At 39.7% G+C, this 21,969-nt stretch overlaps 3 protein-coding genes across 7 annotated transcripts in view; 1 reads left to right on the top strand and 2 right to left on the bottom strand.

The window, feature by feature from the left end:
* Positions 1–388: 388 nt before the first annotated feature.
* LOC135091453 (carbohydrate sulfotransferase 14-like) lies at positions 389–9,590 on the bottom strand. Of its 3 annotated transcripts, none has more exons than XM_063989116.1 (7): positions 9,200–9,590; positions 2,950–3,508; positions 2,497–2,591; positions 2,088–2,231; positions 1,681–1,783; positions 1,306–1,449; positions 389–939 (listed from the first exon to the last, which is right to left on the bottom strand). In XM_063989116.1, the coding sequence occupies exons 2-7, from the start codon at positions 3,385–3,387 to the stop codon at positions 763–765; spliced, it is 1,101 nt and encodes a 366-aa protein (XP_063845186.1). In that variant the 5' UTR covers positions 3,388–3,508; positions 9,200–9,590; the 3' UTR covers positions 389–762. The 3 variants fall into 3 exon arrangements, with proteins under 3 accessions (XP_063845186.1, XP_063845177.1, XP_063845195.1); XM_063989107.1 differs by having other exon boundaries at positions 9,111–9,250; XM_063989125.1 differs by having other exon boundaries at positions 790–935; positions 9,111–9,250.
* Positions 3,891–16,133, top strand: LOC135091439 (TWiK family of potassium channels protein 7-like). Of its 2 annotated transcripts, XM_063989091.1 has the most exons (10): positions 3,891–5,114; positions 6,218–6,257; positions 9,998–10,114; positions 10,462–10,622; positions 11,052–11,202; positions 11,856–11,994; positions 12,309–12,435; positions 12,928–13,162; positions 13,526–13,647; positions 13,816–16,133. In XM_063989091.1, the coding sequence occupies exons 2-10, from the start codon at positions 6,245–6,247 to the stop codon at positions 13,963–13,965; spliced, it is 1,215 nt and encodes a 404-aa protein (XP_063845161.1). In that variant the 5' UTR covers positions 3,891–5,114; positions 6,218–6,244; the 3' UTR covers positions 13,966–16,133. The 2 variants fall into 2 exon arrangements, with proteins under 2 accessions (XP_063845161.1, XP_063845171.1); XM_063989101.1 differs by lacking the exons at positions 3,891–5,114; positions 6,218–6,257 and adding an exon at positions 9,223–9,345.
* LOC135091427 (bromodomain-containing protein 8-like) overlaps positions 16,020–21,969 on the bottom strand; it is a 22,051-nt gene continuing 16,101 nt past the window's right edge. Inside the window, exons 14-18 of one of the 2 annotated variants that reach the window (XM_063989072.1) lie at positions 19,107–19,241; positions 18,694–18,843; positions 18,190–18,367; positions 16,718–16,889; positions 16,020–16,515 (exon numbers count right to left, since the gene is read on the bottom strand). In XM_063989072.1, the coding sequence (XP_063845142.1) occupies positions 16,728–16,889; positions 18,190–18,367; positions 18,694–18,843; positions 19,107–19,241 (625 nt within the window). In that variant the 3' untranslated portion in view covers positions 16,020–16,515; positions 16,718–16,727. The remainder of the gene's footprint in view (positions 16,516–16,717; positions 16,890–18,189; positions 18,368–18,693; positions 18,844–19,106; positions 19,242–21,969) is intronic. The other variant, XM_063989080.1, reaches the window with a different exon arrangement.

Here is a 21,969-nt window from a genome sequence, read left to right as displayed (position 1 = left end):
ATGGTTCATGTAAAGTTTCCACGGTTCGAACCACCTGATTCAATGAATAACTGTTTTAGATAATCTGCTTGTTCTTATTATCTCAACCAGTACTTTGATAACGAAAGGAAAAGAAAAGAAAATTATGAAGCAATAATCAGAGAATAACTCATAAGACCTTTCATATTTTTGTGATGCCTATACTTTGTCAATGCAAATTATTGATATACATTAATACAAATATTGAAAAATATATGCTCAAATCACTACATGTAAATTCAGGATAACAATGTCTCGTTCATTAAAATATATATATATATATATATATATATATATATATATATATATATATATATATATATATATATATATATATATATATATATATATATATATATATATATAATCGTTTTCCCAACTCTTGTCCAAGATTAAGACACGTTAACCACACCCTTTTCTCTCTGTCAGGTTGTTTGGGAAGCAGCGCCTCGTAAACTCGTTAAAACCCACGGCCTCATAGTTTACTTGAGTGTCTCCCGAACTTACCTGGGCTACTCCCTAATCCATTTGTTTACTTATTTATTTATCTAGAAAACTGTTTGTTGGTTGTTTAGTTAGTTAGTAAATTAATCAGTTTATTAGTTATATGCACGAGTGACGCTGGATAAGGGTAACAAAACTTATAAGAAAAAAACCGATTAAAGGAAAACGCGTCCCTAAAGAAAACACTTTCAAAGTTCCTGAATTCAAAATGACAGTGAGAGGCGTCTTGAGACCTTCCCTCTATTTCAGCAGCGCTTTCAGAGTGGCGGGAACCTCGTAGCCAAACATCTGAAAATCGACCTCGTACTTGTGGAGAACACGCCGCAGCAAGGCCTGGGTGATGTTGGTGTAGTAGTGCACATAGTGGGCCGAGGCGGTGGTGTGTGCTTGGGCGTTCAACTTCCACTCCACGTCTACCTGCCACACGTGTAAATACCTTAGTCGAGGCTTGAAGAAAATGTAAGGTCAGAAGAGAGAGAGAGAGAGAGAGAGAGAGAGAGAGAGAGAGAGAGAGAGAGAGAGAGAGAGAGAGAGAGAGAGAGAGAGAATACCATATTCTGAAACTTCCGCTCTGAATCTCCACTACTTCCAAAAGCGTCTAGTTGAAGTTACACGGGTTTTTAAGGGCTTTTTTTTTTTCTTTCTTTCTTTTTTTAGTGACAGATTAAGAAGATTTCTACATTACTAAAAGGAGAAACACTCTTGAGAACTCAGTTAAACATTTCTGTGCCCTTTGAACATAATCCCGCAACTACTGTGTGCTGACATTAACGATCCTCTCACCTCTGTGATGCCCAGTTTGTTGACAATGTACTTTAGGTCTTCGGTGAAGGTCTCCGTGTTGAGGATGAAGTCGTAATGGAGGGCACAGGGAGAGCAGGTGCGGTAGTAGTTCCTCCAATGGGCGTTCTCTACCCTCTCCTCCTTCTGCCGGCACACACAGAGATCACGTGCCTTCATCACGCTCGTTCTTGGACTATCATTTATTCCAACACTGTATTCCGGGATCTATACCTCATAACATCGATGCATGATACGTAAAATATAACGCCGCATACAATTATTATTGGCGTCATGCAAGTAAGTAAGATTAGTAATTTATAGTATGCATGACTGCTCCCTTCTAGTGTGACATGTTCCTGTGTGACATAAACCCACCTGGTCCACGAGGACGTGTTTTAGGAACTCCGTGAAGGTGAAGGACACCAAGCCTCGCTCTCCCTGCCTCGCCAGGTGCTTCAGTGCCTTCTGTGAGAAAGGACTGTCCCACAGACCCCTCATTACTGATTTATTATTTATATTTATCGATTTATGGTTCATATTTATCGATCTATCTTTCTGTTCATCTATGTAGCTGTTTATTTGTATGTTTTAGGTCCAGCAAACTAGATATTCATAGTTCACCAGGTCAGCTCGGGACTCAGCGATCTGCTCTCTGAGTGGCGGAGTTACGCTCACTCGCTAAGCTCATTAGTGCATGCAGATGCTTTCTCTCTCTCTCTCTCTCTCTCTCTCTCTCTCTCTCTCTCTCTCTCTCTCTCTCTCTCTCTCTCTCTCTCTCTTACTTGGTGGTGGGCATCAGGGCTCCATTTCTGAACTTATCCCTGTAGGCGGAGACGAGGCGGTCCAGCGGGTGCCGCACGGTCATCACAGTGGTAGTGGCCGCGGACAGCATGGCGGCCCGAGTGCCCATGATCCCGAGCTGCTGACTGTCGCAAGGAGGGAGGCAGCACGCGACTCTCTCAATATGTGTGTAGCTTATGGATCAAGTATTCATTAATGAAGTCGTTCATATATAAGTGCAAATTTGTAATATAGTAAATTAATGTATGATTTAAATGAGTACTGGTTATCTCTTACATTAGAATGATTAGATGATGTAGACTAGGGATTTCAGATCACACACACACACACACACACACACACACACACACACACACACACACACACACACACACACACACACACACACACCTGGCTTGCAAGGAAGGTATGTCGTGCACAATTTTGGGAGACACAACTCTGCCTGCGATGGCCAAGATGTGTGACTTCCAGGTTGTGGAGCCCGCCTGGAAGAGGAAGGGAAAGAGGGACGTCAGTATAAGGAGGTAGAGGGATGAAATTATAACACACACACACACACACACACACACGTCATGAGATCATAACAAGGAACTATATAAGAGAAAAGATGAGGAAGTGCAAAAATACAGTTTTCTAAATAAAGCAATAGACCACTCGAATCCATTACTTGAAAGAATGGTGAGTGCAAATAATAATAACTTCATGTAACTTGAAGAAAATACGACGAGTTGGTATTAAGAGACAGGATAAATGACCTTGACTCAATCCTGTGAAAATGCAGAGGTAAACACACACACACACACACACACACACACACACACACACACACACACACACACACACCTTGCCAACAGCGCACATCATCAATTTGTACTTCTTGCTGTAAAAAAGGTTCCTCATTAGTGTCCTTGAGACCGAGTACTCGAGGGAGGCCCCGTGGCGGCGGCAGGCAGCTTTCATCCTCGACAGTCTCTCCGCGAATCTCTCCTCCATGAGCCTCATCCAAGAGTTTGGGTCAGGAGTCTTCGTCGTGGTGCTGCCGCCAGATTCAGTCACGTTTGTGCTTTTGTGGTCACGAAGAATGCTGGCTGCCGTCCCGTTGCTGAGTGAATCATCGTAGCTATCATTGTGTAAGGTAAAGGCAAGGAAGGGGTCTTCAAGGCATTGTGTAGCGTTGACGAGAGAGAGAATGTGTATTCCTTGTGTCTTGGGACGAAGAAGAAGGAAAGAGAGGAGGACGAAGGACGCTGTGAAGACCACCGCCTGCTTCGGAGAGGGCATTATGACGCCGTTATTGGACAGCCGCGCTCAGAAGTCATCGAATCTACGCCCTGTTGTGCCATCAAACGTTCAATACACGTCCGTTGCTTCGCTGCCGTCTGAACGTTGATTTCCGAAGCATCTGTGGAACTACCGTAGCATCAGGTCCCATGAAAGGCTAAGTAAACAGATTTATACTTTACAGATAAGGTCTCTTTGAAATACGAAAAGGAATTCTGAGAGTTATAGGAAGATGAATCACAAACTGTGTGATAACGAAATGAGCCTGAAGATCACACACGACCGTATCCTGAAACACTTTTGATCCGCGCCTCCACCACTTTCAAAAGGCTTCAGTTGAAGTTACACTCTTTTTTTTTATCATACTAGTGATATATTAACAAGATTTCTATAACAGTGATGAACACTCTCGAGAACCCGTCTAAGCACCTCTGTGGCTTTTGAAAACAGTTGTTGTGATAGAGCAAAGCGTTTCAGAATGCGGGACACACACACACACACACACACACACACACACACACACACACACACATCAATCTACTCTTTTTTTCTGCAATCACTTTGAGATAATATTTAGTATATTTCAAAGTTTTCAGTATATCTTCATTAATATTTCCCAACTTTTTCGTATCTCGTTCCATTTTTTTTTTTTTTTTTTTTTTTTATGCTACATTCCTAGGCCCGGTTCATACGACCCGTCTCACGCGTCCGTCTGGAGAGGGAGTGTGCCATTAACTACGTCACTCTGTCGATGGGAAAATTAATCGACATACACTCTCTCTAGACGAACGTATGAAAAGGGCAGTGTGAAACTGAAAACCACATCTAACCTGAAAAACCTCTCTAAGAAACGAATCGAGGAACTTAAACAAGGATACTGTCTGTATAGCAAGTACACATTCTGAAACATTTCTGCGCCGCACTTCCATTATTTTCAAAAGGCTCTTGACACGTTTTTTTTTTTTTTTCTTTTCATGGTTCTAGTGAAAGATTAATAATATTTCTACATCATTAACAGGAGAAACACTCTTGAGAACCTGGTTTATCATCTCCGTGGCCTTTGAAAATAGTCGTGGTGAGAGAGCAAAGCGTTTATCAATAATGGCCTACAATTTCAACCTACGCGCTGTGTAATTAACTGTCAAAAACACTATTGTCAAACTAATAATTTCCCGACGCAGAGTAAGGAAGTGGTCAGTAAGTTCGTGGTTCCGAGGATCACTAGCCGTGCGTTCTTGAACCTCCTTAGATCAGGCAAAGCACAGCCATTACCTACACCTGCAAGCACCTCTCTTGTGGCTTATATGATCGTCTCTTGAATGTAAAAAGTGGTAAGCAGCAGTCATGTGGTTTTGTTGATCCTTACTTTCCTGTGGCAGTTAAATGAGGTGAACAGACTTATGTGATGGGAATGGGAGGAAGGGGGAGGCAGTAATTGAAAAAAAAAAAAAAAAATGGACTGAAGAAGACTGAAAGAAGCTATAACGGAAGACAGAGGCGATGGGAGAAGAGAGCGGTGGGGGAGGCTTGTTCCGGGCAGAGTAAATTACCTAGCACCTATACGGAACTTGAATTACTGGCGCCACCACCATCACCAACAGTACATCCGTCACCAGGAGCACCTGTCACCATAGTGAGGGTGAAACACACACAGCGTGGAGGACACAGAGCCCCGCCCGCCACGCAGTCCAGTCCTTGCCCCGCTTCGCTGAACACTACGAATTCAGGTCAGTCTTACGTGGTCCGATCTGTTTCTCGCCAAGGAGTGCCCAGTGCCAGGCCTAGGCGTGGCACTCTGCGGCGCCTCACACTGGCTGCACAAATAAATCTCCAGCAATTTGTAAATAATTCACTATAATACACTTGTAAATAATCATCTGTTATCCAACTGGTGTGCCAATTAATTCATTGCTTGAGGTAGCCATGATAAAGTTAAAGGAGTAATGCGAGTCACTAATCCCTGTGATGTAATTAATGTGAATGCGTGATGCAGTGCTTGGCCGGTGCCGTTACGTGCTGGGTCTCGATGGAAGGGCTGCAGCATGTGTAGAGCGGCAGGGAGGGGCGCTCACGGTCTAAAGGAAGAAATAGATACCTACTGTAGAAAACCCGTTATATTTAAGGCCACTATAAAACCCTGAATGTGTGTAATCAAGGCTCCCCTTTCCCGTTACTTCTGTAGCAACAGTCACTATAGTACACCGATCACCACGCAACCGAGCGTAAACAAAGGGTGGAAGGAGAGGAAGAGGGTGAGGGGGGAGGCTGGACTGAGGAGCGGGGAGTGAAGGAATTGAGGAAAGATGTGGAGTAACACTTAATCCTTATTTATATATAGGAAATTTGCAGAGGGTCACAGACAGCTAGAGATTCAGTAGTAGTAATGGAAGGTTCCTCTCAACAAACACCTGAAGCAAAAGTATTATTAATCTCACCACACACACACCCACCCACCCACACACACACACACACACACACACACACACACACACACCTTCCATGCTGTCCCATAATCAGTCAGCCAAGCGTGTGCAGTTCAGATTATTAGATGAATCTCTCCCCCTCCACCCACAAGCTACAAGAAACAGTCATCTGTGTTAGTTTCTTAGTTAGAGCAACAATATTCCACACGACAAGGCTCTTCGAGAGATAGCTTGCTTTATGGTCTAATTACGAGCTGCGTTCCCTCCCTCCCCGCCGCCACACACCGCATTCAACACCTCCGTCTTGACCAATACATCGTCTAGCCCTGCACTTGTCATCACCAAAGTCACCTAAATAATTACAGTGTTATAAATAAAACCTTTCTTTCTCTCGGGTGGTATTGCAGGTGGCATCTCCGCCCTAGCCCGCCACCATGCCGGTCCTCAGTAAGATATGCAATGTCCTAAGAGTCCTATTCCCTGCTTAGCACTGTCTTCCATCATACGGCAGACCCTGTTGATTCTAGACCTTCTGCTTCCCGCCATTCCTGAGTGGCTGCCCTGCCGGAGTGGTGTGGCTTGCGTCACCAGCCGGCCACGCTTACCATACCAGTGACTGAGGGAACACCAAAGCCATTATGACCGTGCAATCGACCCTTTCACTGTTATGGTGGTCCTTGGTTAACATTGAGAGCATTATAAATTATCTGGATGGACATTAAGAAAAGAAATATGAGATTAAATTATATATACATATATGTATATATATATATATATATATATATATATATATATATATATATATATATATATATATATATATATATATATATATATATATATATATATATATATATATATATATTTTTTTTTTTTTTTTTTTTTTTTTTTTTTTTTTTTCTTTTTAAGAGATTAGTGCAAAAATACGTCTTTTAAAACCTGTGAATGATAATCCGAAAAATGAAGGGGTTAGAAAAATAGCCGAATAGATAAATAAATAGATAAATAAATAAAATATGGATAATCAACTAACTACCTAACTAACAAACTAACTAGCTAACTAATTAATCGAATACTCAGCATCATACGAGCTAAATCTAAATCTAAATTTTCCTGTAAGATTCTAAGGCCGCAATCCATCCCGTCCAGATGATCTTTCGAAAAGGTATCATCCCTCTGATCTCACATTCAAGCATGACCAGCAGACATATATACATGCATCTATCTCGCACTGCATGCCTGACAGCCAGCACACCCCGCCGCATCCGTGCCCCTCCACCCCGGCCCGCAGCAGTTCGCCACGCACGCCACTCCTTGTCATTACACCCACCAGTCCGCGAAATTATCTCGTTGCCTCACCCACTGAACTCTAACCGGAAGATAACATTACGTGAGTGCGAAGACATGGAAGCTTAAAGCATGAAGACACTTATGTAAGCTTGCTTGATGTGAAGGTGCTACGCCGCTATGATTCTGCGCGCGCTGTGATTATGCAAGTCCCGTTTGCCTCAATATGAAGATGAACTGAAAACTACATACACAAGCACAGCATCTGAAAAAAAAAAAAGTATTGCTGTTTTTTCACGCATTTAGTACTGTAGCTTATTTTATGAAACTTCACGAAATCACGTAATGTAGGTGGGATATGAGTAAGTAATTTTAGTGAATGAATAACTAGTGATGATATTCAACCTCGTGATTACTGCATATATAGTTTTAAACTTCATACAATTTGTAATGCTGTCCAGGGTGAAATTAAACATGCCGTGGTGCTATGAGGCTTAACTGTTATCTTTCCTATGCTATCTTTCCAGCAGCATGGGGATATCATCCTAATATTTCCCTTAAACAAGATTATTATGGTTGCTTTCAGTGGTAAAGATTATACAGTAAATCTAAACAAAATCAATCTAACAGTAGTGCCCTTTCTATACAGCCATTTATGTTATTTTCATTATTATCACTTCCGACATTATAACCCTACGGATCAAAACATCGAACTGTTAAACTTCAGTCGTGGAAACCTGAGTGACGGGAGCGAGGGTTGGAGGGTAAGGTGACGGGGAAATAGTACAGAGAGGCCTCCATGTGCGGATATGTATTGTACTAAGAACTAAAAGTACGTCGTCTCCTCCTTATTCTGTTGAGAAGCCAAGTTCCGCAAGTTTCTTCACGTATGCATTAAAAGAATTTATCTATTATACCACTTCTCTAATTCAGCGTCTCTTTTTTTCCATTTCACATCCGCCAAAAATACATATTATTTTGAAAATGGATTTCAGACTACAATACCTTTACTTTCGAGAACGGTGCTGTTTGTTTCCGATGCGTCAGACGATCAAAGGCATTCTACTGTATCGGTAAGTCTCACGCTCACGCTGCAGGGAGTCCCTCGTGCAAGGGCTCCGTTCCCAGGACGTTGACCAGTGTATCCGGCGCGGCAAGAAGGCCGGGAAGGGGGCGGGCCACCTTTCTTTATGGAGGGAAGAGCGTTCAAAAACCGCATTTATATAGTTGAGGGTTTCAACAACAAACAGCGCTTCCCTGAGAGCAGCCTCACTCCGATATCACTGAGCAATGGCTTCCTTGAAAATACTTGATCACTGAAATTCTCTTTTGCACGTTACAGTATTCAGATATAGAAAACATCCAAATTTTGAAATATACAGGAAATTGTGTTTTAAATATGTAAAATACTTGCTGTGTCCAAAAAGAAAAGAGAAAGAAGTCTACAGTAAACACTGACACTATAAAACATAAGTTGGCGATTTTCTTCCGAGAGTTGCAGTTCACGGAAATCAGGAGAGTGTCGCTGACGGAAACGTTAGCACTCATGTATACGCTGCCATAGAGCTGCTGAATACAACAACAACAACAATAACAACTACAACAATAACAACAGGACCACCACAACCACTACCACCACTACCACCTCCACCACTACCACCATCACCAACAACAACAACAACAACAGCACCACCACCACCACCGTCACCACCACCACCACCACCACCACCACCACCACCACCAACAACAACAACAACAACGACTACAACAACAACAATAACAACAACAACAACAACAACAACAACAACAACAATAACAACAATAACAACAACAACAACAACAACAACAACAACAACAACAACAACAACAACAACAACAGTAATAATAATAATAATAAAAGACCAATACACACACACACACACACACACACACACACACACACACACACACCCTCTGCCTTCCCACCACCACCGCCTCTCCTCCTCCCAGCCACCGCTGTTTCTTGTCACTCACCTGTCTGCTTACGTTACTCCACTAATTACTTCACTTTCCCGCCACTGTTACTGGCGTGCACTGCGTTGGGGACTGCTGAGACGGGTTACCTTGAACAGACACGAGGACCAGCCGTCAATAGGAGGCTCTTTGCAAGGCTCCTGCGTTCCGTGAGAGCTCCTGGAAAAGGCGGCCACCTCCTCGGCGTGCGTGCGGAAGAATGCGGAGGGCTGTGGAACCTTAGCCAATGTAACTCGTAAGTCGGGCGTCGCCCTCTACGCATTCATAAGGCTCCGCCGTCATCTGCCGGGGCTGCACCGCCTGCCTCACCGTATCGCAGACAGTAGTACACTGGCATTAATTGTTATGGCACTATTATAGCACACGTCTCTTTATAACAACAAAACAATAACAACAACAACAGTATTTGCTACTATTATTGTTCCTGATATTAGCACTGCTGATATTACTGCTACTACTACCATCACTATCACCATTACTACTACTACTACTACTACTACTACTACTACTACTACTACTACTACTACTACTACTACTACTACTACTACTACTACTACTACTACTACTACTACTACTGCTGCTGATGATGATGATGATTATGATGATGATGCTCCTACTACTGCTGCTGCTGCTGCTGCTGCTGGCAATAATCATAATCTCAACAGTGGTAGCAGCAGCAGTAGTACTAATAGTAGTAGTAATAGTAGTAATAGTAGTAGTAGTAGTAGTAATAGTAGTAGTAGTAGTAGTAGTAGTAGTAGTAGTAGTAGTAGTAGTAGTAGTAGCTGTAGTAATAGTAGTGAGAACACCTGGAAGGAATAATATAAGTAAGCAACAAAAGCGAAACACACACATGAGCTCGGCCTCACCTCTCCACCATTCGTCAGAGTTCGTCATGTCGGAAACCCTGGTCAGCGACAAGAGCGGCTGCTGCAGGCGTGTGGCGCGAGTTCTCTTCTCTCACATCGGGCTGTTTGTGCTGGTGGCGCTCTACGCCGTGCTGGGTGAGGCGGGGAGACTGTATATGATAGTAGTAGTAGTAGTAGTAGTAGTAGTAGTAGTAGTAGTAGTAGTAGTAGTAATAGCAGTAGTAGATTCAAAACACTTATCCTTCAAATTTTGTTAATCTGTCACTAGAACCATAAAGAAAAAATAATAATAATGATGATAATAATAATAACCCTTAAAAATCCATGTAACTTCAACTAGAGCCTTTTGAAAATAGTGGAGGTGCGAATCAAAAGTGTTGCAGGATACAGTCCACCTCCATTACTTTCAAAAGGTTCTAGTTGAGGTTGCACGGGTTCCTAAGGATGCTTTTACGGTCCTAAACCTGTACTGTGTTCCGCAGGGGCGTATCTCTTTATCGCTGTGGAGGAAGACCACGAGGAGAAGCTGAGACAAAACAAGAAACGCGTCTCCCTTGACCTCATCGACGCCAAGAACTACATCGTGAAGCTGCTGGTGTATAACAGAGATAAGAACCTCACCAAGAGCAAATACATCGACATGGCGAGTCCGAAACTTCTCCTTTTCCTCCTCCTCTTCCTCGATCATTAGTCCATCCGCTTCACTAATGCTACGCTATTCTTCAGTCTCTTTTCTAGTATGATTTCTTTGTTTTTTATAGCTTTCTTTGTTCGCTCTGTTGGTTATAATCTCTCTCTCTCTCTCTCTCTCTCTCTCTCTCTCTCTCTCTCTCTCTCTCTCTCTCTCTCTCTCTCTCTCTCTCTCTCTCTGTGAATATCTATCTCTTGATCTGAGGCGAGATTCATATCTAACCTACTATTTCTCTATCAATTCGTCCTTCTACAGTTAAGAAAGGCGTGAAAAAATCATTCAGGATCATACCCGGAATTCTGACGCTAAAAAAGGAGGAAAATAATAACTCGTCGCCTCGTCAGCGACATTGCTGACGAGCTGGGGTCTGTCCTCCCTCAGGTGATGGGCAAGCTGGATATGTTCCATGATTTCGTGGTAGAGAAAGCCTCAGACCCCGACATCAACTACGACGGGGATGAGAACTCGTGGGATACCGCCTGGACCTTCCCTAAGTCCCTGCTGTTCACCGTCACCACCATGGGATCCATCGGTAATCAGAACTTTCACCACTACTATTATTATTATTATTATTATTATTATTATTATTATTATTGCTATTATTGTTATTATATTATTTACGAAAATGAGAAAAAAACGAAACAAAGGTTGAAAATCATAACCACAAGAAGCATAAGCACTGTTTATGAGTTTTGTAATTCTACTTAATATCAAAAATAATAATTAAGAAAATTATATATATATATATATATATATATATATATATATATATATATATATATATATATATATATATATATATATATATATATATATATATATATTGTTTTTCTTGGCCGTGAATTACGATATCCTTACGGCTACGAGATGTGACAGAAAACAGTGATAACGAATTCTTAAAAGGTGAGCTGTTTAATTATTATAAAAGCCATACATGCATACACAAAACTTTGCTAGTCAGAGTAAAACAAAACTCCGTAGCGGAGGTAAGCAAGAATAAGTGGATGGTATAGCACTGGCAAGTAAGCAATGTTTTCTCATCTAATATCAAACAAGCCTGTCAGTGGTAATGCCTTTATATACAAGTAGTTGTTCATCCCTCGTGTGTACTCGCCTTACTCTCCAGAAACACAACACACTCACGATCTTGCACAACACTTACTAACCCGCGACACGTGCCCGCAGGATATGGCCATATTGCACCCAAAACCACCGCGGGCCGCCAGATCACCATCTTGTACAGTGTAGTGGGCATCCCTCTGCTCCTTGTCTTCCTGGCCAACATCGGTGACTTTTTGGCAAAATCTTTCAAATACATTTACAGGTGAGCTCATCCATCTATGACTGTGTGTGTGTGTGTGTGTGTGTGTGTGTGTGTGTGTGTGTGTGCTGTTAAATCCCATAATGGTATATGCTTCCTCTTAACGAGTCACAACTGACTGAAATTTTAAGCTGGAGACACGAGGAAAGTATAGCTATACATTTTTAGTTCTTGCTTCAACCTCAAAAGTATTAGAATCGAAGCTCCCGAAAGGCAGGCGCCACGAAATTGATTCCTGACTTTCCAAGAAACTGTAAACAAATAATAGTGATATTTAGACGGTAGGTACGGTAATCCGCCCGTCAACCTCCACACAGCCGCTGCTGCTGCCGCTGGTGCAGGGCTCGCCGCAAGCTGTCTGAATTACGCAAGGGCAACAAACTGCCGAAACGCGCTGTGAATAAGGAGACTGTTGGTCGCGAGAAGTTCATGCCTTCTACAAAGGTTTGTGGTGACAGCTTCAATGTGTCCAAGGCAGGTGAGGCGAAATAAGCCATGTAATGTCAACACTACAATCGATGTTTATTTTTATTTTGTTTGGCCTTCACTTTGCGATGGCTTGCTGAACCTTTCACTCTTATGAATCACAGAGGTCCTTCTCCAGCCACAGTGTTCATGATTTTCCCCTTTCCACTCACAACACGACCATTATAACTCATTCTAACCGGACAAACTGACTGTTTCACCATGTATACTAAACATTATAATAGTTTCCCGGCGTGATTTTATGTACGAGTATGAGTTACAAATGTAATATAATTCCATCATAAACCAGTGACAGTTAATCAAGTATCCTCATGATACTTGATATTATTCCCTTCCTAGATAAAACTTTGCATGCTCAGCATCTCAATCTTCGGAGGCTGTGTATCACTTTTACGTGGCAGTGAACATAATCTCTAACAGAGCTACGGACCAAGACGTTACGAGTTTCAGGTGAACGTGCCCATCACTGTGAACCTGAGCGTGATAGCGGTGTACCTCGTGATGGGCGGCGCTCTCTTCAGCTGGTGGGAAAACTGGGACTCACTCTCGGCCATCTACTTCTCCTTCATTACGCTCACCACCATTGGCTTCGGGGATTATGTGCCCGGCAGGTCCTTCCTTGACCTGCACGACAGCGCCTCGGCAACTCTCAAAATGCTCGTCACTGTGTTCTATTGTTTTTTTGGTTCGTCAATGTCTGTATAGCGTGTCATAAACTGATTGGGATCGCAAAAAGATCAGTCATCCATTTTTTTTTTTTTTTTTTTTTTAAGTAGGTGAAGTTAGGAAATGAGATTATAATGGGTTAGTTTATATTTTGTCAGGACTAAATAAGTAATCTAGCAATTAAATGTCATAGCACATACCAAAAATAGTTGTGATGATTGATTGATGTTCAAGTGAATCATTTGCTGCATTCCAAAGCAACATAAGACAAGTGTGAGTTGTCAGTAACGAAATCATGTTGGTAACTTTTTGTGCACCCCAAGTACGTACCAAAGCATTTATGTTAGCATTATTATCGCAGTAACTCTGAACTTTGCCACAGGGATGGCTCTGGTGTCCATGTGCATTAGCTTGATGCAGGAGCAGCTGGTACAAAAGACACGCTGGCTCCTCACGGAGATAGGCATCATGGAGGAAGACATTGATCCCATGCAGAAGTACAAGGTTAGCATTGCCTGATGCACCACTTTGTCTAAAAGTAGATCAATGGCAAATTATAGCAAATTATTCAAAAATTATTAATCAATTGAAAAGTAAGCATATACCTATCCAACATAATACACACACACACACACTCTACCTTGTACTGTTAACACTATCTTCTTTCCTCAGTACAAGAAGAGTCAGAGAGGCACAGTGCTGGAGACCAACAAGGACCGAGATGGTAACAAGAGGCTGAGACTCCTCAGCGTGGACGAGGGAGAGTCCTCGGCATCCCGCCCTCCCATTTTCATCAACATCAAAGACGAAAATGAAAAGTAGATGAAGCGGTAGACAAAGCGGTGAATTAATTACCAGCAGCCATTCAACTGTAATTATAATGTAACAAGAAATTATGTAGTTATGTTAATCACTTTCTTGCGATAAACTCAGAATGCAGTCTGATATAAAGCCTTACCTAACATTATTATTATTATTATTATTATTATTATTATTATTATTATTATTATTATTATTATTATAAATTACCATATTATTGTCAAAATATCTACATTAGTATTTACCCTGTCTTAAAGAAGGTTGATCGAGTGATGACTGTCATTCTCCTAAATGGGCATGTATTTATTCACACTAGTTATATGATCAATATATACTTTGATCTCTGCTGTCAGTTTTCAGACTTGGCCTATGATGAGGGGGATGCAAACAGGATCTACGAAAAAGCAGAAGCTGCTATGAAAGAACTCAAAACTAACTTTTTCTTTGCATGTGTGTAATTTTAATGTAAAGATCCGGAAAAGGGAGATCACTACGAAACTTTTGAACAGATACACAAAATTATAGTAGTGATAAGTTGTTAGAATTTGCAGAAGAGAATGATTTGAAAGTTGATACTTTTCCTTTTCAAACACAAGCCAGACCAGATATGTACACAGAAGAGCATGGGTGTTGAAATGAATAATAATATTAATTTAATCTATGCTGACAGATTAAACATAATAAATGATGCAGCAGTACTGGATAACCTGTCTTGTGGCCAGGGGATATCAAAATGCTATGAAAAAAACAAAACTGGAGAGGTGAAACATTCTAACAGAAGAAAAGAAGTAGAGCAAATTAACTATTATAATTCAGAGTCATTACTTGCAACTTTTAATCAGTATAAATAAATGAAGGACTTACTTGAAAATCTAAATATAAGCCTTACAATCAGCTCTAGAAGCGAGCAGGAAGGCATCTTAGGAAGTAAGAAAGAGGCTCTCTAAAGCCACCCAAGATCAAAGAGAATCAAGGAGGGATGTAAGTAACACCTAGCATGACAAAAATAACTTGGAATTGTCGCACTTCACCCTCAGTAAAACCTTCAGACACCAGCAAAAATAAAGATGACTGTGGTGCAATAGGTTGAGGCAAATCAACATTGTCCCATGTCAGCCTAAATGCACACATAGGCCTTGAGCACTGAGAGAGCCTGCTTCTGTTCACTTACTATAAAACAGGGATGGATCTACATTGAGTTGTGACCTTGCTATTCACCTGAGATGAAAATACATATTACACAATGCTGAATTTAAGCAATAATTTTTAGATTGATTTAACTCCACTGTCAATCACTATTGCTCCACTCCAACATTACCAACCTCACTTTCATTTCTCTAAGCATGGCACTCATAAGCAAGTTGAACAATCAGTTGCATTACATATCTTTGCCCCACACACCCCCGTTCTGAAAATTTTCACTTCTCTGTACACTAACACATACACTGATGTTTTCTTCAATACTTCCACTTCATCCACTTTCTCCTATTCCTCACTTCATAAATATGCAAATTATTGCCTTTAAATTTATTCTCAGACAAACCTCTTAATCAATGAATGCACTGTTCACCTCTTGCATCTTTCATAATTTTTCTCAAAGGATCTAATATTGATAAATATAAAAACATGCTCAAATTACAAAATTTAATTACGTGTGCTGAACAGGTACAACTGTCAACACTAGTTGTACAATACAACATTCTGTGGTAATCTACCAGTAGATTTGTACATCACACTGCCATAAGATAATAATGAATGTAGCAATTGCTTTTTCATTATTTATGGTGTGCATTTTCTCAGATGTAATGTAATGAATAGACAATATAACATGAAATTATGAAAAAATGTGGTTTTATGAGATGAAATGATACAAGTTCATGTGGAATGGATGAATGAAAGTATAGGATGAATAATTTTTCTATATAACAGGCTGCATCCTCCCTGAAGAGGGATGGCTGAGACAAGGCGACCACTTGCACAAACATACTCACAATCACACCCACAAGCATGCTTTCACCTTTTAACCTCTTGACCAGTTGAAGGAAGATGAAAAATAAGTGTGCATGTGTGTGTGTGTGTGTGTGTGTGTGTGTGTGTGTGTGTGTGTGTGTGTGTGTGTGTGTGTGTGTGTGTGTGTGTGTGTGTGTGTGTGTGTGTGTGTGTGTGTGTGTGTCATCAATGATAAGGAAGCATTGAGATAAAGAATGTGAGATGAAAAGACAAGAGGATTTATCAACCACTCTATATGGAGATGTTAAATAAGGAAATCAGGTGGTAAGCTCTACTTGCAGATGAAAACTTTTGTTTTATGATTTGCTTTATTTCTGATGTTAGGTTTTAAAAAGGCTCATGTGACCTGTCTATACTTCAGGAACACAATATCACCAGCTGTTTGTATCAGCTGGAAACTCAGGCACTCAGGCAACTAAAATTAAGTGCCACAAGTCACCTCTTAAGTACATATTCAGCTCCTGTCACAGACATGTCAGGTGAGGCTGCCAGGCACTGACTGGCAGTCAAGAACTGCCAAATAAGGAGGACTGCATCTTCCCCCTAGAAAATCAGACAAATTAGTTCAAGAAATTTATAAAACATTCTAATGAGATTTCACAATCATAGAATAAAAAAAAAATATATATATATATATATATATATATATATATATATATATATATATATATATATATATATATATATATATATATATATATATATATATATATATATATATATATATATATATATATATCCTAACCATTTATTTTTTAGTTTGTCCTTCTCTTTTTAAGACTCTTCTCATCCAATGGATCTCTCTTCCTTTTAGAGTCATCATCACTCCTCTTTGCTGAAGACTCTCGTGTCTCTCTTCGAAGAGATTTCTGTGGTGTCTCCTCTGCTCGCACTAACATCTGGGTTGTGAGGAAGTTCTGAAAGGTGGAGATGGCTGGGAGTCAGGCATCTAGCTTCTACCTTAAGAATTTTTCATAATTTCTAAGAAAATTCCTTTTTAATTGTATACTCTAAGCTGAGCTTCAATTTGTTTGCAGTATTGAAAATTTAAAGATAAAATAAACTCTTTATGGATGAATGATACAATACTGTGAGTTGGGAGCTTAAACAAATTATTACATCTTAATGTGATGAATCTGAGACAATAATGAGGATGAACAGGATGAACAGGAGAAATGGATCTTTCTTACGGGATCTGAATACAGGAAAAATAAGGGTGGAGATTGGTTACCTTGAAACATTTATGATACAAAGACATAAGGTTAATACAAGTACACAACTGTTATTGGCATTTGATGGTCAGATACCTCCTTTAATTCAAATAAAATAAAGAGAGGGAGCTTGCAATTCCTGTAGCCAATAAATTGGCTTACTGAACAAGATCACCCATGGCACTGTCTGTGATACACATTTACTTCTACAACTATTCACAAAGCACAATTTGGTGGTAATTGCTCAATTTTATGCAATTCTTGGATAATTTTTTGGATTCAACTTCACTTATAGCTTTAAAGAGAAGTGCAGTTCATATCAATACTTAGGTAAGCCAAGTATCTTTGAATATCAATAATAATGGACTCCTGCACTGTGTTACACCTGTTCACTGTTGAGATGGGCAACCATAAAACTGAAAAGTTTTCTTTATCCTTGATTGAGAATTTTACAAACTGAGCCCTGGATTATATTTTAGAGGTTCTGTGTTGTACTGTAGTTGTGAAGTATTTAAAAGTACTTAGTTTTTCAAGTATATTTGGCACAAGCACAAGTATGGTACATTTTAAAATTTTCATGCAAATACTAAATATTTTGTACTTGGACACAACCTAGATGACTAGTTGGTCAGAGTTCTTTTTGTTATTATGTGGTTTTGGCTGTCCTGACAAAAAGGTTAATTTGGCAAGACTTTAGTCTAAAGCCAATGGAAATGATAAATCAATAGTGTACCTGTATTTCGATGAGATAATTTTGTGGGTGGAATAGCAGTGAAAAATATGTACGACAAAACACAAGAATGACATAAGAGGGTTCCCAAAGAAACACTCAACATCAATTGAGGATTTTCAGTCATGGCCATTGGAAGGGAGTGAAGTATCGTTTAGAACAAAAGTGATCTCTCAATGAAATGGGTCAAATACTTATCAATATTAATTTCACAGCTTATGCATAATATTGAATATCTGCCAAAGAAAGAAAAGAGAGGCAGGAAAGGAGACTTACCTGGATGTATGAGACGGCATCCTTCATCATCTGGTGGGCCATGTGGTACACATTGTGGTCACGGGTGTTGTACATGGTGGCATTGAGGAACATGAGCATGATGTCACGTTGGAACTCTGCAGTGGTACGAATTGCACCACTCTCAATGTTGCGCTTGATTTTTTGCAGGTCCATTGGTCTGAAGTAGAACTTGTGTATCTTCCCACTGCCTTTAATATGTACCTCCTAACCCATGCCATCTCAAAACAGTTCATTACTTCCCTATCTTTTCTGTCTTAAGCTTTTTTCTTATTAAATCCATGAATACCCATATGTATTATTCACTACTATTATCCTTTATAAATTTTTCTGACCTTCTGCTAAGAATAGGATCTTATTGTTTAAAATGAAATCTATACACTGTTAAGAAACCAAAACCTATGAAAAACTATCCTACACAATATTAATAGGATATAATATTCTTAGGCAAATCGACATGACTGGGCCCATGGCTATGTCACCCACCTATAAACTATGGAGTGATAACCTGGAGCCTGATCATCAGTGATGGGCCGCAGGAAGAGTGAGGCAAACTTGTGGGCAGCAATGTCGTTCCACAGAATCATAATGGGTTTCTTCCACGACTTGTATGCCCGCTCGTTCTCAGAGTCATCCCTGAGGAAGAAACCTATTAGTATCACAGACCTTCATAATGCTGCATCTCTGCCTCAAATCTGACTTCATCTCCTGCCTTGAGTAAGCTGTCTTCTTCACATCCACACTGCTAGCCTGACATTACTTCCACCTTCTTGTCATTTTTATCAACAAACATCAAGTGGCTCTGTGTCCTTTGGCCCAGTCATTAAGATATGATGTGCATGCTTGGCAGTCTGTAAACTCTGCAAGTCCTCAAATATCTAAGGGTTTTCGCCACGAACCCATAATGTGTTGATGCTGGGGAGTTGGGGGTTGACTCTGAAATCAGCGGAGAAGAGGAGCCGATGTTTTCGCCCCCAGAGATCTTCCTTTTCCTGCTTCCGAAGGTGCTTCCTTCTTCCTCACTCACCCAGTCCCTGGAGGATTGGGTCCTTATATCACTAAGGCTCGGAGGAACACAATGAATTTTCTCTCTCTCTCTCTCTCTCTCTCTCTCTCTCTCTCTCTCTCTCTCTCTCTCTCTCTCTCTCTCTCTCTCTCTCATAATTAGGATGCTACATGAAAAACCAGAAAGCATTTTTGTATCAAATTTCATAGAATGGTGGTCTTTAACTCTCTAGTTGCCTAGATGAGGTGAAACTCACAAAAGGAGGCAAGGTTACGTGAACTAGGCATTATTGGTGGATGGGTGCATTAGAGTGGTGGGTTTAGGTCACTTATTAATAGACAGGTGCATACTGACATTTTACATCAGTGCACCATCAATTCCTACTGCTGATCACTTCAGTCAAAAAAAAATAAAATAAAATAAATAAATAAATAAATAAATAAATAAATAAATAAATAAATAAATAAATAAATAAATAAATAAAATAAAATAAAATAAAATAAATAAAATAAAATAAAATAAATAAATTTGACAGGTGTTCTGATTGGAGTAAAATTCCCTTTAAGTGTTCTTAAAACTTCTAGGTGCAATTAATATGTATGCAAATGTGTATGCAAATTTGTCATTTCAAATATTTTTGGATGATCAGTATAATTCTGATTTACAGAAACTGTAAAAAGTTCAAATTAAATTGAAAATATCTATACTCAATACTTTGTTCCTATGAACGGGGATGACCACAAGCAACAGAAAAGTATCAATTTCTTCATGTCCTTACATTCCCTTCCTTGCATGCTCATCCTATCATTCTTTTTTATCCCCTTCCTCTCACTCTAATCCTGTCTTTCCATTTCACTAGAGGGGCATCCTCTAGTATCCACTACATCTATCATACTCATAACTACTCTTCTCAGTCACCACACTGTTATCCTCTTTATGTGAACCATCATGAGGTGCTGCATTTGACCTTAACCACTCCACATTTCATTGCCTCACCTTCACATGACATGCTTTCATTACTTTCACCATTCACATAACTGCCCACCCACCCATCCACACTTTCAAGCTTTTCCTGAGATTAAATTAAACATAATTTTATCCTCTGGATTTCTATTGACCACCTTTTTATGTGGGATCTATTTTGTAAGCCTACATGGACCTCTCTATGCAAGAGTCTAACAGTGAAACAGATTTACTCCTGTTACACCATAATAGACCTATGCAGGTCAATTCCCCACAGGGATCATCAAGGCCATGTCAACACATACGCATTCAAAGCTGCTCTCCATTCATCTCTCTCACATGTAACCACTCTTACTCGTTCTACTGACACAGACACAACTCTTGCCTTCAACATTCTTCACAAAGTCCATCCATCTCATTCATGGTCTTCCCCTTTGCCTTGTGTGTTTCACATCCAATCCAATAATCCTCTTCTCTCCTCTCTACATAAGCAAGTCTTGGTAGCAATCCTTGCACTATTTGATCTGCCAACTCACCTCTAACACCAGTTTTCTTTGTTTCATCTTTTCTCACTCTATCCATATGTATTATTCTACATATGTTCCTTAGACAGCCTATCTCCATCACATTCAATCTCTTCTTTCCTGCTCCAACATCCCACACTTCATCCCTATACATGCTCGTACTTGTATGACAAAAACATGGTTATCCCCATTGTTCAGCTTATTAATAAGGTAAAGTATTGAGAATTGTTAGTGACATCAGCACTTGAAACTGCTGCCAAGACCCAGAAAGGCATAACCTGACAAACTTAAAAAAAATAAAATAAATGAATATATATATATATATATATATATATATATATATATATATATATATATATATATATATATATATATATATATATATATGCTATGGATGTTGGTTTCATGTGGAAAGGTATTCAGAGCAAAGGTATATACTATTAAAAGTTACATCTCACATTATCTTCCAAACAATGTGATGAGCCTGTGTTTTGAATGCTACTAGGAGATATAATAGAAGCAATATTTTTTTAAATATAAACATATACTAGAAACAGGTACAGAACAAAATCATATTATTCTAGTATACACAGCTATTGAAAATTCCACTACACTGGATGAGTAATTTATCTGATGACTACTATAGTCAATAAAATGACATGCAATCAGACTAGTAACTAACTTGTATTGCTATTAGCCACCAAAAGTGTTCCCAGATCAGTTAACTTGAGGAATGTCATGACGATATACTAGATATACTACAATATACTAGAATCTGGTCAGAGTAATGTGGTGGGACTTAGTTTGTCAGGTTTCAATTTGGCCCTTTGTATCTTGGTCACAATGTTCCAAGGCTCTCGCATCAAAACAGACATATAAATATAGATATACAGATACATAAAAGCTATTTTTTCAATCCTAATTTCTTTGTAATTTTGTGTTCTATTGGTTCCTTATTGATCATACCTATTGTAAGAGTTAAATTTCATTTTCATGACTTCTGAATATAAAATTTGTCTGTAATGAGTCCTAACTTCTCACTGTTGCTTCCAGTGCCTCGATATTCAACAAAGATACTTTTTCCTAGAAAGCATGCTAGTGTTTCAGCACCTTCACTTTACATCAAGTTTCATGGATGGTACTACTAGTGGTCTCTTGACTGAAGAAAACTGCAGTGAAGATAGTAGTGCTTATTAAAATTTTAAAGGCCAGGGGTAACAACAATTGCACAAGGAGGTAGAATTAAGGTTGTTTTGATGCTTATAAACA

Source organism: Scylla paramamosain, chromosome 3, assembly GCF_035594125.1.
Source record: "Scylla paramamosain isolate STU-SP2022 chromosome 3, ASM3559412v1, whole genome shotgun sequence".
In the NCBI taxonomy this organism is placed as follows: Eukaryota; Metazoa; Arthropoda; class Malacostraca; order Decapoda; family Portunidae; genus Scylla; species Scylla paramamosain.
The sequence above is the reverse complement of the archived record's forward strand: the minus strand, read 5'-3'. Positions and strand labels throughout refer to the sequence as shown.